This window comes from Carassius auratus, unplaced genomic scaffold (genome assembly GCF_003368295.1).
Source record: "Carassius auratus strain Wakin unplaced genomic scaffold, ASM336829v1 scaf_tig00011242, whole genome shotgun sequence".
Classification (NCBI taxonomy): domain Eukaryota; kingdom Metazoa; phylum Chordata; class Actinopteri; order Cypriniformes; family Cyprinidae; genus Carassius; species Carassius auratus.
The window spans coordinates 22,662-38,454 of NW_020524184.1; the positions used below are offsets into that span (position 1 = coordinate 22,662).

Below are 15,793 nucleotides of genomic sequence, written 5' to 3' on the forward strand. Positions count from 1 at the left end.
TACAGTTTTTGACAGTTGTTTATGCATTTAAACTCTAAACTCTGCACACGAAACCCCAAAAGACAGACAAACAAACTTTCAAAACAGCACACATCTCCTACAATAACAAACCTTAATTTCCAAACTATTTTTAAATCTTCTCAACTGTTTTTGCATCATAACTATACAAAAAAAAAAAAAAAAAAAATCAAATGATTCGCTCTAACACACGGAAACTACACATGGATGTGAAAATTGGATGTGAATATCTTGTGATTTGAGTAATTAATGTTGAGTGATAAATTTATTTTAATTAAAGGTTAAACATTGACATTTTACCAGAACATATCAGTCCAAGGCTGTTTTCTTGAGAGCACTGTATGTCATGTATAGTTGGACACAATCGAATCTGAGATTCATTTCCTCTGCACTGAATCTCTTGTGTCCACATCTGAGCATCTCCTTTCTCAAAAGCAGCTGCTCCCAGCACCTGTACAGGAGCCCCACAGTCCAGCTCTCTACACACAACCTCTGCGTCCTGCTGGTCAAAGACAGCATCACACACTGACATCCACGTCTGATTATGAAGGATCTCTAACCTCCCAGAACAGCGAGAATCTCCAACCAGCCTGACACCTGAACAAAGAAAAAAAAAATTGGTAACATTGCTTTAAAAATTTTGTCTTTTGTATAAAGATCAGAAAGCAATAAGACTAGAACATAAGTAGGTTAAGGTTTCAAGTAATATTGACACAATACAGATGACAATCTGTCACTAGGATCATGATATAGACAAATTAACATCCAGTCAGTGTTAAAAAATTGTTACATTAACAAAAATAAAATTAGAAAAACTTTTATATGAACATTAATCTACCCTCTTCATTTAATTTACATGCCCTATTTAGATATAAAGGAGGTGTGTTTGTGTGAGAAAGAATGACAATCACCTGATTTAATTTCTCAAGAAAAAGTGCTTGACAATAAATGTCCCTATTTAAATTAGTTTTCGAATGGTCAGTAAATGAGACTGAGTTTTTTTGTACTGATAGCAAGTGTGGCATGACGGTTTAGTGAATTTGCTTTAAAATGTTTTGAAGATAAATCTTATTCACCTGAACAAATGACTCCAACATCTTCACTATGATCACAGTAATGTTTACCCCATCCTGATGACCCACAATTCTTCAGTGTAGACTCTGTTCCTGTACATAATAAAGTACTCATCCAGACTCGTCCTGATCCTGATCCAAAATGAGCAGCACTCAGAGCATCTACAGGTTCTCCACAGTCCAGCTCTCTACACACCACTGCAGCATCAGCCATATCCCAGCTATCATCACACACTGTTCCCCACTGACCTCTGTGAAGAACCTCCACTCGACCAGCACAGTGCCTGTGACCACCAATCAACCTCACATTCACACGCTCTATGAACAGAGAATTAAAGAAATATTGCGATTTCAGTTCCAAAAGGCTCAGTGACAAAAAATACTACATTTTAAAAATGTAACATTCACTCAATTAAAGGAAATTAAATTCCAACCTGCACACACCAGACCAACATCACTGTTATGAGAACAATTGTTTTCATGTGATGGAGATGTTGGACAGAGGTGAATCTGAGACTCATTTCCTCTGCACTGAATCTCTTGTGTCCACATCTGAGCGTCTCCTTTGTCAAAAGCAGCTGCTCCCAGCACCTGTACAGGAGCCCCACAGTCCAGCTCTCTACACACAACCTCTGCATCTTGCTGGTCAAAGACAGCATCACACACCGACATCCACGTCTGATTATGAAGGATCTCTAACCTCCCAGAACAGCGAGAACCTCCAACCAGCTTGACTCCTGAAAGAACACAAATCATTTTTAAATAGTTTTTGTTATTACAGTTTTAGTAGAGCGCAGTCTCGTGGCTACCCCCGGTCTGCGATGGGCGATGGGGGTATGCTGAGTGGGGCGGGGCCGAGAGCCATGGGATCAGGAGCAATGCCAGTGGAGTGATTGAAAATGAGCCACACCTGCTCGACCCACCGGTCTCGAGTCCCACGGAGGAGATGGAAGGATATAAAACTGGAGCGACGACAGTGAAGGACGAGAGAGGACCAGGCCTGGGTTTTAGTTGTGTTTGGCTTTTATTTGTGCGCGTCAGTCGTCCGTGAGGGGTTGACGCGCTGTTTTGTGTTTATTTTGTTATTAAAATATAATTTGATTGTCCGCCGGTTCCCGCCTCCTTCTTCCCAATGATTATGAAGTTTGTACGTTGTTACAATGTGTTAATGTTTTGAATAATAATTTGATTTTGTGTATTGTGTTAGTTTATTACTGTATTTTGAAAATTTGTTTTGGGGTTTAGTTTACAATGTGTGATTTTGAGCATGAAATTAACCGTTTTGCCAGTTGTGTGTTTTAGGTGAATTGGTGCGTTAAGAGTTTAGGAAACTCTTTAAATGTATTTGAAAAAACTGTCGATTATAAAAAAGACTGTAATAATAATAGCTGTAGCAGAGACACAGTAAAGAAAACTGTGAAAGGGGTGCATTAATGATTGTAAGTACTCATGGAAATGATGTGCTATTAGATCAGGGGTGTTAAACTCAATTCCTGGAGGGCTGGAGCCCTGGAGCCCTGCAGAGTTTTGTTTCAAACCTGCTCCAACACACATACCATTTAGTTTTCAAATAAGCCTGAAGGACTTGATTAGTTTGAGGACTAGGTGTGTTTAACTATGGTTGAATCTAAAGTCTGCAGGGCTCCGGCACTCCAGTAATTGAGTTTGACACCCCTGTATTAAATGTTTCTAAAACAGGGCTGGGTGTCCTTACTTCCAAGCCCTGTTGTAGAAGATATAGATTTTGTGTGTCCGTCTGTTTGTGTGTGTATTTAGTTTATGTTAGTGAAATGTGAAAAATGTTCAGTGATAAAATAATTTTGATGGCTCACCTGAGCAGATGACTCCAGCATCTTTATTGTGACCACAGTAATGTTTACCCCATCCTCCTGACCCACAGTTCTTCAGTTTAGATTCTGATCCAGTACACCTGACATAACTCATCCAGATTGGTCCTGATCCTGGTCCAAAATGAGCATCACCCAGAGCATCTACAGGTTCTCCACAGTCCAGCTCTCTACACACCACTGCAGCATCAGCCATATCCCAGAAATCATCACACACTGTTCCCCACTGACCTCTGTGAAGAACCTCCACTCGACCAGCACAGCGACTGTGACCATCAACCAACCTCATATTTACAAGATCTGTTAGTGCAACAGACAAGAGACCAAGAGAAAGAGAAGTGGAATCAAAAAGATAAATAACAGTTTTAATAAATAGATTACCGCATAACTGCAGCATATTACTATTACATATATATGTTTGATTTATTATTTTATTCTCAATTGAAACATAAACCTACCAGAGGTGATGAGTTGTCCCATATAGCACAGAAATATGAGCATCAGACAGCTCCCCATCATTTTCTGCTCTAAAATTTTCATCAGCTCAAAACACAGCACAAGTCTCTCCTCTGCTCCCTCAAACACACTGGAGAAACTGGCTCCTGTCAGCCCCCTAAAGAGAGAGAGAGACTCACAGCTGCCAATGACACTCACTGTTACCTTATTTGACACAACAGAGGAAATCATCAAACACAATCAGTGACAAATCAGAGGAGACATTTCTAAATCTCACCATATATATCAAAAGAACGTCAGCGCTGAACAGGACTCCTCCTCCTCCATACAGAGACTCTTCAGTGAAGATGTGCACACACACCTGCCAGAGGCAAAAATAGACACGCATCATACAGGAGACATTAAAGATTTCAGAGAGAGGAAGCACTCCGGGATATTTACAGCATCAACACCTGCTGAGATACAGAGACAGATAAAGGCTTACTTTAAACATATATTTCCCTCATACAATAAATAAATTAAAATTCCTTTAAAAAATGATATCCAGCAAATAACAATTTACAGAGTGGCAGAAAAACAAATAATCTTATTTAGTTTTCTCAATTTATAGTGTTACTTGCAATCATTAAGCTGAACCCTGTTAAACAAATAATAAAAAAGATGAATATACATCTTCAAAAATAACTACAACATATAACTCCCAAATTTAACAAATTTGCAACCCTGTTACCTATTCTGACATTATTATTATTATTATTATTATTATTATTATTATATTTTATAATATAAGAATTTTCATTCAAAAAATGGTCTAACTGTAAAAGAACTGCTTTCTTTCACTAGCCAGTATTAAAGTGCATGTACTTGTGCATTTAATGTAGCAATAATAGCCCCGTTTCTACTGGCGAGCTTAAACCGGGCGTGCTAGTGCGTGCCAGGGCCTGTTGCGTTTCCACTGTCACTTCCAGGGCTTGATCGTGCCTCGCTGGGGCTTCCTCGGGGCCAACGGCCAGGGTTTTTTGGCCCGACGAAATCCTTGGGCCAAAGCGGGCCAGCTGGGGCTAGAGGAGGGGTTATGAACAAAGGCGGAGTTTTTTCGAGTCTAGAGTCTGCTCTGCTGATCATTTCAGAGATAACAGCTTTAACACCGGTATTAAACGGGGGGTGAAATGCTCGTTTTCTATGGAGTGAGAATCATGCCAAAACCTCACACACACACACAAAATGCACAAACTCAGTGTGGTTTGCAAATACAAAACATCACTCACAAACTAATGCATTTTGTTCTGCAAATAAAAAACGTAGCTATCAAACAAATACAGTACGTTTTACATGAACAAAGAAACGTATGTCTTCAACGACAAAAATATCTTCCAAGTACAAACTAAAATCCTTCAAGTACAAAACAATTCTACAAGTACGAAAAACTGTCACGTGACTTTTGGCACAAATTTTCCGCCTTGCTGATCCACACGCAAATGCCTTTAAAGCCCACAAACAATAAGACAGTCAAGTCAAGATTATTTATAGTTCAAGGCAATTGTCTTTCCCTTTGTTGTGTTTTTGAAGTGCTATCATGCAAGAGAAGAAGAAACGCTAGCGTGAAGGACGTTTTGAACACGATGAGCGGCCAACAGGTGAGTTTCCAGTCATTGCTGGAAACGACTGTATAGAAATTAATATTTTACAGGCCTTGGTTTTGGGACCCAAATATAATATAGAAAAACTCTTCATCTGAGATGTTGGTGCAACCACTTTCCTGGATTCTGACTGATTTGACATGGAATAAAGCCTCTATATTCTATTAGACACTAGCAGGAGAAGACCAGGGTTGATTTGGAGGTCTAAACACACCTTTGCCATGAAAAAACAGACCGTTGATATGGACGCGGAACGGACTATTTTCTTTAGCGGAAGCAATACAATAGTTTTTAAAATCAATACATTTTGTCAAATTATTTATTTATTTTGTAGGTAGCAATGTAATAAGTGGGATCATGTATAGCGAGGCGGTTGTTATAGCGAATAACAACCCCTTCAGACTGATTTTTCACCAGCAATGACTGGAAACTCACCTGCTGGCCGCTCATCGTGTTCAAAACATCCCTCACGCTAGCGTTTCTTCTTCTCTCCTGTTTCCATGTCGGTGACGGCGCCAAGCAAGTCGCTAACAGCGCCACCTGCTGTTGTGGAGTTACATGACATGACATGACAGTGGCGAATTACATGACAGTTTACTAGCATGTGTGTGGATCTGAAGGCATTTGCGTGTAGATCAGCAAGGCGAAAAATTTGTATGGAACGCGCACGGGCCAATATTATGGAGTGAGAATCATGCCAAAACCTCACACACACACAAAATGTGTTTTACCCACACCCAACGATTCACAAACAAACTCAGTGTGGTTTGCAAATACAAAACATCACTCACAAACTAATGCATTTTGTTCTGCAAATAAAAAACGTAGCTATCAAACAAATACAGTACGTTTTGCATATACAAAGAAACGTATGTCTTCCATAGCTGTCAACTCTCCCGTTTTTTCCGGGTTTCTCACGTATTTTAGGTCTTTTCCCGCTGTCTTCCCGTTTTAGTATTTTCCCGTAAAATATCCCGTAATTTTACACTATGTGTTAACTCAGAACACGCATCTATCTGTGTCTGTGAAGTGGCTTGCACTTGGGTTGCTTGACCTCCAGTACAGCAGGTGGCAGTAGCTTAGGCTACCATCGAAGAAGAAGACAGTTGCAGCGGCGCCAGCAGGCGGGAGGAAGAGGGAAAAAGTAGCGGGAAGTGAACTTCGAGAGAGTAGATGAGTGTGATGTGCGATGATGGATTAGGACGCCGAATGCCAAAATCACTGAATTAATCACCAACCAAAATTATGCCGATATTTGAGTAAATGGGAGTCCACCTTCCACTACCTGACAAGTAGCCATGTAGGTCCAAATTATGCCTACTGCAAAATTTGTCGTTGTCAGGAAAAACGACGTTTCTCAGCACGAAATTATTATTAATATTAAATTATTATTAATATTACCTTGTTCATAAATAAATAACTTTTAACATATCAATTGGTCTGTCATTCTTTAATATATATTGTTTAGTTAAACTCTTTAGACTGTTAATGATTAGTGCTTTTTTTTTAAGTTTGTGGATAAGAATTGTGTAAAAAAAAAAAAAAAAATCCCTTATTTTGGGGATGGATTCCGGGAAATGTCCCTTATTTTCAATGTTCAATGTTGACAGCTATGATGTCTTCAATGACAAAAATATCTTCCAAGTACAAACTTAAATCTTTCAAATACAAAACAAAATCCTTCAAGTACAAAACAAAACCCTTCAAGTACAAAACAAAATTCTACAAGTACGAAAAACTTTCACGTGACTTTTGGCACAAATTTTCCGCCTTGCTGATCCACACGCAAATGCCTTCAGATCCACACACATGCTAGTAAACTGTCATGTAATTCGCACTCCACAACAGCAGGTGGCGCTGTTGGCGACATGCTCGGCGCCACCACCGACATGGAAACAGGAGAGAAGAAGAAACGCTAGCGTGAGGGACGTTTTCAACACGATGAGCGGCCAACAGGTGAGCTTCCAGAAGTCATTGCTGGTGAAAAATCAGCCTGAAGGGGTTGTTATTCGCTATAACAACCGCCTAGCTATACACGATCCCACTTATTACATTGCTACCTACAAAATAAATAAATAATTTGACAAAATTTATTGATTTTAAAAACGATTGTATTGCTTCCGCTAAAGAAAATAGTCCGTTCCGCGTCTGTCCAACGGTCTGTTTTTCATGGCAAGGGTGTGTTTAGACCTCCAAATCAACCCTGGTCTTCTCCTGCTAGTGTCTAATAGAATATAGAGGCTTTATTCCATGTCAAATCAGTCAGAATCCAGGAAAGTGGTTGCAGCAACATCTCAGATGAAGAGTTTTTTCTATATTATATTTGGGTCCCAAAACCAAGGCCTGTAAAAATATTCATATTTTTTGTCAGTCCTTGAGATTGTCATTTTTATAGCATCAAAAACACTATCAGAGAACCATGTTTGGGTATTAATATCTTAAAGTGTTATTCATAGCCTCACCAAACTTTGCAGGATGGAGGACAAACATGTTCTTAGAAGGGATGCACCGAAATGAAAATTCTTGGCCGAAAACGAAAAAGAGAAAACCAAGGCCGAAAACCGAAACCCCGAAAGAAATTATGACAATTATTAGTACCATTGCATTTATTGCTATGACCGTGTACTAACTTTACTAAAATTAAGACATTGCAATTGCATAAATTAATATTAAAGTTTCAAAGATAATTACAATTACATAACTTATTTAAAAAAAAAAAACATAAAAATACATAATTACAAATGATGCAAATATTTATTAAGCACATTGCAACAATGCACAGTATAAAATAAAATTCAAACTAAAAATTTATCCCACTCATGTGTATATTTAATAATAATGTACAGGCCTACTGGCCTGCAGAAAGGTTTTAAAATGAACAGTTCTCTCATAAAAACAAAGTGCATTTAGGTGAAGTGCATTTGAAATTTTTCTATGTAGGACTAGAAAGTGCATTACTTCTCCAGTAGGCAAGACTGTTATCACTTCTGGGGATGAGGACTTCAGACAGTTAACCATCTAGCTGTTGAGCAGTTGAGCTTGTCATCTGCCTGACATTTGAGAAATATTTGAGAGAGTGTATTTAAATAGGGCCAGGGCATAAATAAACATTTTTATCAAATTAAAGCAGAAATCTAGCAGAAAATCTAGCATAAATATAGCTACAATCTGATATTATGTATGTATATATGTTTGTGTGTGTGTATAAGAACAAAATAGCCAACATATTATTATCATTTGAGGCACTTTCTTGCAGAATTCCACTGAACATATCAGACAACGATGGTGCATGCCACTCATCTGGTGTAGAGACGAGTCTTTTTTTCTGCGCTCTGATCTGTCTCCTGCGCTTGGCGCTTCTCCGTCTCCACGCGGGTTCTCCGCATCCAGCGTATGGCTATGGGGTTAGAATTGTTGCATTATTCCAAATAAATAGATTATTATCCATAAATAAATGTAACGAGATTCACAAAAATATATCAAATTCACAAATAAATGTAAAGAGTTTCGCAAAAAAATATAAAACTCACAAATAAATAAAATGAGATTTGCAAATAAAAAAATATATATTTACAAATGTGTTTAATGTCACAAACACAACTCTACCTGGCATTTATTTGTGAACCGCTGTCTGTGCATTTGTAAATTACTGCACGCATTTGTGGATCGCTTCCTGTGCATTTGTGGATTTGAAACACTTCTAGCGTCGACGTGCAGATAAATCCACAAATAAGTGGACTCCACCCACCGTCTACTTAACCCAATCAGACAACGCCCATGTTGCACTGACCAATCGCAGCACGCTCTCTCTCCAACCAATCACGTTTTGCCTAACAACCAGGGCGGGATCAGACACATGAACGCGAGTCACTCGCTACAGTCTCTTCAACATGGCCGATCGAGAGGAGTAAAGACAGGTGAGTGATGCTAACACAGTAATTAACTGAAGTTTTACCAGGTTCTTGATATGTCATCATTTGTCATAACTAGTGAGGTAGTTTGACAATTTACACCATGATTTAATAAGTTATTATTTGCTCTCAAGCACCATTTCGAAGACTGTCGCATTTGTCTGCCACATACATCAAGGGTGTCTTAATTCTAAAATGGACCATTATTCATTGTGAGGTGTAAATTGTTGTAATTTCTTTACTTTTGAATTTCTTTACTTGTGGCCTACAAAATGCAACCTCCTTGAGAAAGCAGCCATCGAAACAGTCAGCGGATTTATTTTACATTTAGAATTACTGAATTAGTTTATTAGATTAAATAAACTATTACTTAATATTGAGTGCAAGATGAAGAATATGTGAAGCTGCGGGTAGATTCGATGTGCGCCTGTAGTAAGGTTGCCAACTGCCCCAATTATACAGATATACGTTTGGGGTAAGATCTTCCACTGCATATTACATGAGACTCGGTTTTATTCCCCCTTGTCACCCCCCGCAGTGGCATCGTCTCAGATACTACGAGTATGTGTGAACTGAGGGTCATAAGCTGTTGTTACGTTACCTGTAATGCATGACATGTTAATTGAAATTAACTGTCGAAAAGAACCAGTTTTCGAAAAAAGAACCTGACTTCCCATCACTAGTGAAAAGTTGGCTTTCCTCATTATTATGTTCCCTTGTATATAACTGGTGTGGAAGATTTTATTAGTAAGATTTTGATCAATCAAGAATAATCAATGTGAATCTAGCCATTTTTGTTGCTAGTTGTTTTTCCATTATAATCCAATAGGAAATGGATAGAAAGGAATATGCTTACGTGCAGGAATGTACAGGGCTAATGAATAACATATGGTTAGACATACATTAAGGACCTCCCCTCCCTAGGGACTTAGGTAAAGTGTAATCTAAAGGAAAAGTTTTACCATGTGGAACCGCCCCATATAGGGTATATAATGAGATGCAACCTAGCATTTCGACAGAACTTCTTGCAACAAGCTCTCGACTTTGTTTTGCTTAAAATAAAGTCTTTTCTTCTGAGAGAAAAATCCCTGACTGAGTTTGATCCTTGGGAGAACCGGCAAAATACACCACAGATTTGGCACCCCAGATGGGACTGGAAAGGAGCAGAGTGGACGACTGCTTTTGAGCTGACTGATGAGCAACACACACACAGTGGTGGCCACCATAGAATAAGGTAAGCATTTTTGCTTATATAATTAGTGTGTGTTGTTGACTGGTCAGCTCTGAGTGGTAAGGACACTTAAAATCTGCTCTTCCAAATTTAGAAAAATAATATGATATCTAAATTGAAAAAGGGGTTTTACTCCAGAAGAAATAACTGCATGCACATATTTGGGTTATTAATGGGAAGGCCTTGAAAGGCAACCTCGATTTAAGACAAATATGGTGTAGGCAGAAAGACATGGCATGCTGTGGTCTGTGTTTATTGGATAGCTGTGCTAGGTAGGACAGTGATAAACGGATAAGCAGATTAAGGAATCGCGAGGAAAAGTCCCACGGATACCGCTTTGAGAATGTATAAGTGAAATTTTCGAAGGTCAGAATAGGTGGGCCCTTAAGGAGCTCTAGGTGAGCTGTGTTTTGTTGTGTGGATGTCTCTGTGTCCGGACGAATGAATGTGTAAACAAATAAATTCTGTGTTGGGTGGGTAAAAGTTGCGCACCATTTTTGGACTGTCACTTCAGGGTGGCTGGGTGGAGTTGGACGCAACTAGTATCCACTTGAGAGGGATGAATGTATTATGAGCCTTGATAATAAAAGGACAATTAATGTGTGATTATCCCTTAAATAAAGGGAAAAAGTATGCAAGAATAAGCACTCTGGCTCAATAAAGAGTGCAGAAAGTGTGAATGAGGTTAGGAAATTAGCATCAATAAAGTTTGAACCAAGATCTATAATAGATTTTTGCATTTAGGATGTCTGGGTGAAAGGGGAGAAAATTTTCTGAGCCCAGTGTAGTGGGAGTGAGAACAAAGGAGGACGTTTCCACAGTAAAGTTGTATTACATGGGGGGAGCAAGAGGTGCTCTCCCCTCCTGGACCATCACTTGGGAGTGATCAGGTTACAGAGACTGGTGTTGAGAAAGGAATGCAGGAGCCCTAAAACAATAAAGTCAACTGTATGAAGGTTGTTTTAGAGAAAAATAAATACAAATGTTCCAAGAAATGGACTAATATAGAAATGGCAGATATGGTGGAATATAGAAATAATAATAAATTAATTAAAATAAGATATGCATTTATTATTGAATAACTTTTATTAATAGATGAATTTAAAAGATGCACGTGCTTAAAACTTTATATCTAATATGTGAAGACATCTAAAATTTGTTTCTTGTTATCCCTGGGACAGTATGAAAGTTAATCCATTACAGAGTTTCAGAGATTGGGCTTGTTTAAATGTAAAAATAAAAGAAATAACTTGTGCAATGTGGAATGAAAGCAAGATTGGGTGACCAAGTTAATAGACATTTTGATTCAAAAGCTATAGGCATTTTACAATAGGAAGGGAACTAGTTGCTTAGAGAATTAGATTTAATTATTTTATTTACAATAATAGGAATTATTTTATGTTGGTTAGGAAACATTAATTCACAAATACCAGATTATTCTGAATCATGTATGCAAATTTAGAAGAAAAATGATGATTGAAGTTCTTATTTTACCATATGCATGTCATGCTGTTATAAAAAAAGGTTTATTTTATTTTATTGCAGAATATTTAGATAATAAAGGTAGCTGATTTCTGCATTTTGCAAAGAAGAAAAATGCTTGCTATTTTCCTGCAATGAAGAACTTGCTTAACTAACAAAGAATAAGAGAACTGCTGTTTTCAACCAGATGATTTAGTTTTTATTAAGGGACCACTGAAAGAAGAGGTTGAAAAGTGAAAATTAGAAAAAGAGCTGACTGCTCAGAAACAATTTGGTCAGAAGTTACATAGGTACATTTGATTAATGCAGTCTCTGAGTGTTCAACTTTCAGATGATTTCTGGAACAGTGCCTTGACAAAGGAAAGCAATGAAATGGAGTCTGTCGAGGAATGGCAAAGCAGCAAACACAGCTGCAGAGAGAAGAAGAGGGAGGGGCTGATGGATGTTCCCCTCCCCTCTTGAAAGAGAAGAACACACTTCAGCAAGGAGAAGACTGAATCAAAGCAGGAAAAGGTGAATCTTTCACTTGAGACTTTTCCTGAGGTTGAAAAGAACATTATGAAATGCAAAACTCTGGCAGAAAGCAACCAGAAGCCAGACTGAGAAGAAGCAGAAAAACAACGGAGACTGTACGCCACGACATCAGGTCTTTGAGTGCCATCACAGACTGACGACCCAGTACAACAGCCCAGGCTGATGATCTGACCAGATGAACTTCCATCCCTTCAGTGCACAGGTCCTGCAGATTCAATGAACACACAGAGACTGCTTCAAATTTAAATTATTTTATTTCATTATTTTATTTACTATGTTTTAATCTTGATTATTCACTGGTCTCACAGCACTTCCTTAAATTCTGTGTTTTAACTAACTTTCTCAATCTGCTTTTCAATAGGTACCAGTCCAGCCTCATGTCTTAAAGAAAAAATAATTTTGACAGACAGAAGTGAGTACTTGACTCACCAATCAGATAAACATGGAGCTGGATTTGGCATAGTAAGACAGTTTCATTAAACAACTAGGGGGAAATGCACAACTGAATACTTGACAACAATGCTGAGTGCTTTGGGAAAGAAGAGAATAAATAAATAAATAAAAAAGGGTATCCTGATGAACAATAGGAAAAATATATATGGTTGAAAAAATAGAAATATTGGTCACTCCATTTTGTTTTAAGGTAATTTTCTAAGATAAAACTGAATAAAATAATATTGAATAAAAAATTATTCCAGAGATCCAAAATCATGAAATCACATATACGGTCATCACTGGGGATAACAAGATGGAAATGTAGATGGTCATGGATCCAAGATTTACAGAGATCTCCAATCCTCTTCTCAGAGTCGCTCATGAGCAATAACAAAAAAGTATTTGACTAAACTTTAAATTAGACAAACACATGACATTTGAGAAATGATAATTGGCTCTCTCAAATGCCCAATGCCTAGGCCTAATATTCTAAACAAATTAATCTAGGAGATTTTGGAAAAAGGAAGGAAAGAAAGAAAAGAAAAGTTTTGGCAAAAAAAAAAAAAAAAAAAAAAAAAAAAAAAGGGGGAGTCAAAGTGTGTGAAAAAGTATGAATGATGGTGTTGTATGGCATGAAAGAGAGTGTCTGACGAGACACTGAGGCAATTCAATCAATTTGCCCAAACAGCTGTATACAAATTTGAATGTGGGCCCACAGGGCAAACTTATGCCCAGAAAAATAATGACCATGGATGTATTTGGTTAAGTTTCCTGGTCAGTACCTAGGTCTTTGTTGTGGCAGAAAGAAAAACAGTGCCACACATGCGCAGCGTATAACATGGGAAGGCAGAGCGAAGCAAGCTTGCTCTGTCCACCCCACATCTAACTTCCTTTTCAGCATATCATGATGGAGCTGATTGTGTCAAAAGGATGAAATATTATCTTTCTGACTGTTAAAATAAATACAGTGGGTTGAGTGTTTTCCAGGTCAAAAGGCCTATGCTACTGAGCAACATAGACCTAGATAAATTATCCAGTGATATAGTGAAACTCAGTTTTCAAAACAAAGAGATAACTGAATAAGCAAATTGTTGAGAATAAAATTGAAAGGAATTAAAAAATAGTAAAGACAGCACTGGAATTGTGAAAACTCAAAAAGGGGCCAAGACAGCCCTCAACCCACATTACATTTCCACAGGTCACACCAAGAAGGACGACTGGCAAAATGAACAAATTAGCATGCTTGATAACACTAACAAAAAATTCTTAAGTTTTCCATTTACAGGTGACAGCAGTTCCAGTAAGACCAAGGAATGCTTCGCTCCATCAAAGAGAACCAGTGAGGGTGCAGTTATGATCTCAAGAGAGCCTTGCATGAATCAGCAAAACAGTTACAGAGTGACACCTGAGTTCACATCTCTAACCTTAAAATACGCCAACCAGCTTCAACAACTCCACACAGCATGAAGTGAGGGATGAAGGGCGTGCTAGTAACGACCCACCCTTGCCAACGAGGGAAAGACAATTGCAACGACTCGCAAAGTCTCCCTGGTGAAGATAGAATGAGAGAGTGATGGGACTGCTAATGAGATCAAAATACTTGGGTGCAGATATGAGCCAACAAATAGAAAAGAAAAAATGGAAAGAGAATCTTAAGTAATGGTAGATGAAGAATTTGAAGGTTATGAGAAGGGAAATATGGATGTAGGAAGATTTGAAGGGAAAATAGAGCAATTGGATGCAACAAATAGAATGAAAAGAGCAAAATAGAAAAGCTCAAGATTTGTGAATTGAAGAAGGAAAAGTATGTGTTATGTTTGGGAAAAATGCTGTATTTATAGAAGGGAACATTTAATGAAGAACTGATCAAATTGAAAAGGCTAAGAATGATAGATAAAGAAAATGTTGGAAAAGATAATAAAATGTAAGACTGGTTTGATTTACAGTTAGGAGCATGTGGAGCATAGTTTATAATTAAATAGGGAAAGTTTTTAGGAATGGCATTAATGACAGGATATTTACTATTTTACTGTATACTTCCTATATTGAGGTCACTAGTCAAAGCCACAGCTAAGCAAATTAAATTCAAAGATGTCAAGATAATGGGAAATTGATACATAAGGTATCTAAGCTGAAGATCAACTCTTATAATCTTGTGATATTCAATGTGTGATGTGATTTGTATTTGTATGTGTATGTATTTTTATGCCTTTTATACAAAACTGTGAGAACCAGGCATATGCTGAACCAATTGCATATTCATGCTTTTAACAATGTCTACTATTAAAGAGGGGTTAGGGAGACTGGATCTTTTACTCACTCCATGTCAAATTAGGAGAGAGATGTTTGGTCCAGTAATCCCTCAGAGTGGAATTTCATAATCTAGTCACTGGGGATAATACAATGTGACTTATTTAGTCACTAGGTAGTGTAAATAATATGACTGGATTATGGAGTAGCACTCTGGATAAAAATAATCAAATGTGAGACTTATTAAGTCTCAAAGGGGAGAATATGTGGAAGATTTTTATTAGTAAGATTTTGATCAATCAAGAATAATCAATGTGAATCTAGCCATTTTTGTTGCTAGTTGTTTTTCCATTATAATCCAATAGGAAATGGATAGAAAGGAATATGCTTACGTGCAGGAATGTACAGGGCTAATGAATAACATATGGTTAGACATACATTAAGGACCTCCCCTCCCTAGGGACTTAGGTAAAGTGTAATCTAAAGGAAAAGTTTTACCATGTGGAACCGCCCCATATAGGGTATATAATGAGATGCAACCTAGCATTTCGACAGAACTTCTTGCAACAAGCTCTCGACTTTGTTTTGCTTAAAATAAAGTCTTTTCTTCTGAGAGAAAAATCCCTGACTGAGTTTGATCCTTGGGAGAACCGGCAAAATACACCACACTGGAACGGTTACTCCATGCACCTTTACACTACAGTCTGTTCAGTTAAATATTTGGCTGCAGTTTGTGTTTACTTACTGTTTGTTCAGGGCCTTTCTGCACAAGGTGAAAGTGCTGCTCGGGCATTAGTGCAGATCATCGCCAGGGATCTGACACCAGGGCCAAGCCGCTCCACTAATTACTATTATATATAATTCTCATTACTGTAGTAACATCCAAAATAAAACTATAACGTTATTTGTAATTTAA

The 15,793-nt window shown here is 37.9% G+C and overlaps 1 protein-coding gene across 1 annotated transcript in view; it reads right to left on the minus strand.

Moving 5' to 3' along the window:
• Window positions 1-15,793, minus strand: part of LOC113072999 (deleted in malignant brain tumors 1 protein-like) — a gene marked incomplete at its 3' end in the record, with an annotated part of 111,366 nt that overhangs the window by 19,302 nt on the left and 76,271 nt on the right. Inside the window, exons 2-6 of the mRNA XM_026245878.1 lie at window positions 3,397-3,551; window positions 2,924-3,238; window positions 1,526-1,828; window positions 1,095-1,409; window positions 319-615 (exon numbers count right to left, since the gene is read on the minus strand). Coding sequence (XP_026101663.1) covers window positions 319-615; window positions 1,095-1,409; window positions 1,526-1,828; window positions 2,924-3,238; window positions 3,397-3,551 — 1,385 coding nt within the window. The remainder of the gene's footprint in view (window positions 1-318; window positions 616-1,094; window positions 1,410-1,525; window positions 1,829-2,923; window positions 3,239-3,396; window positions 3,552-15,793) is intronic.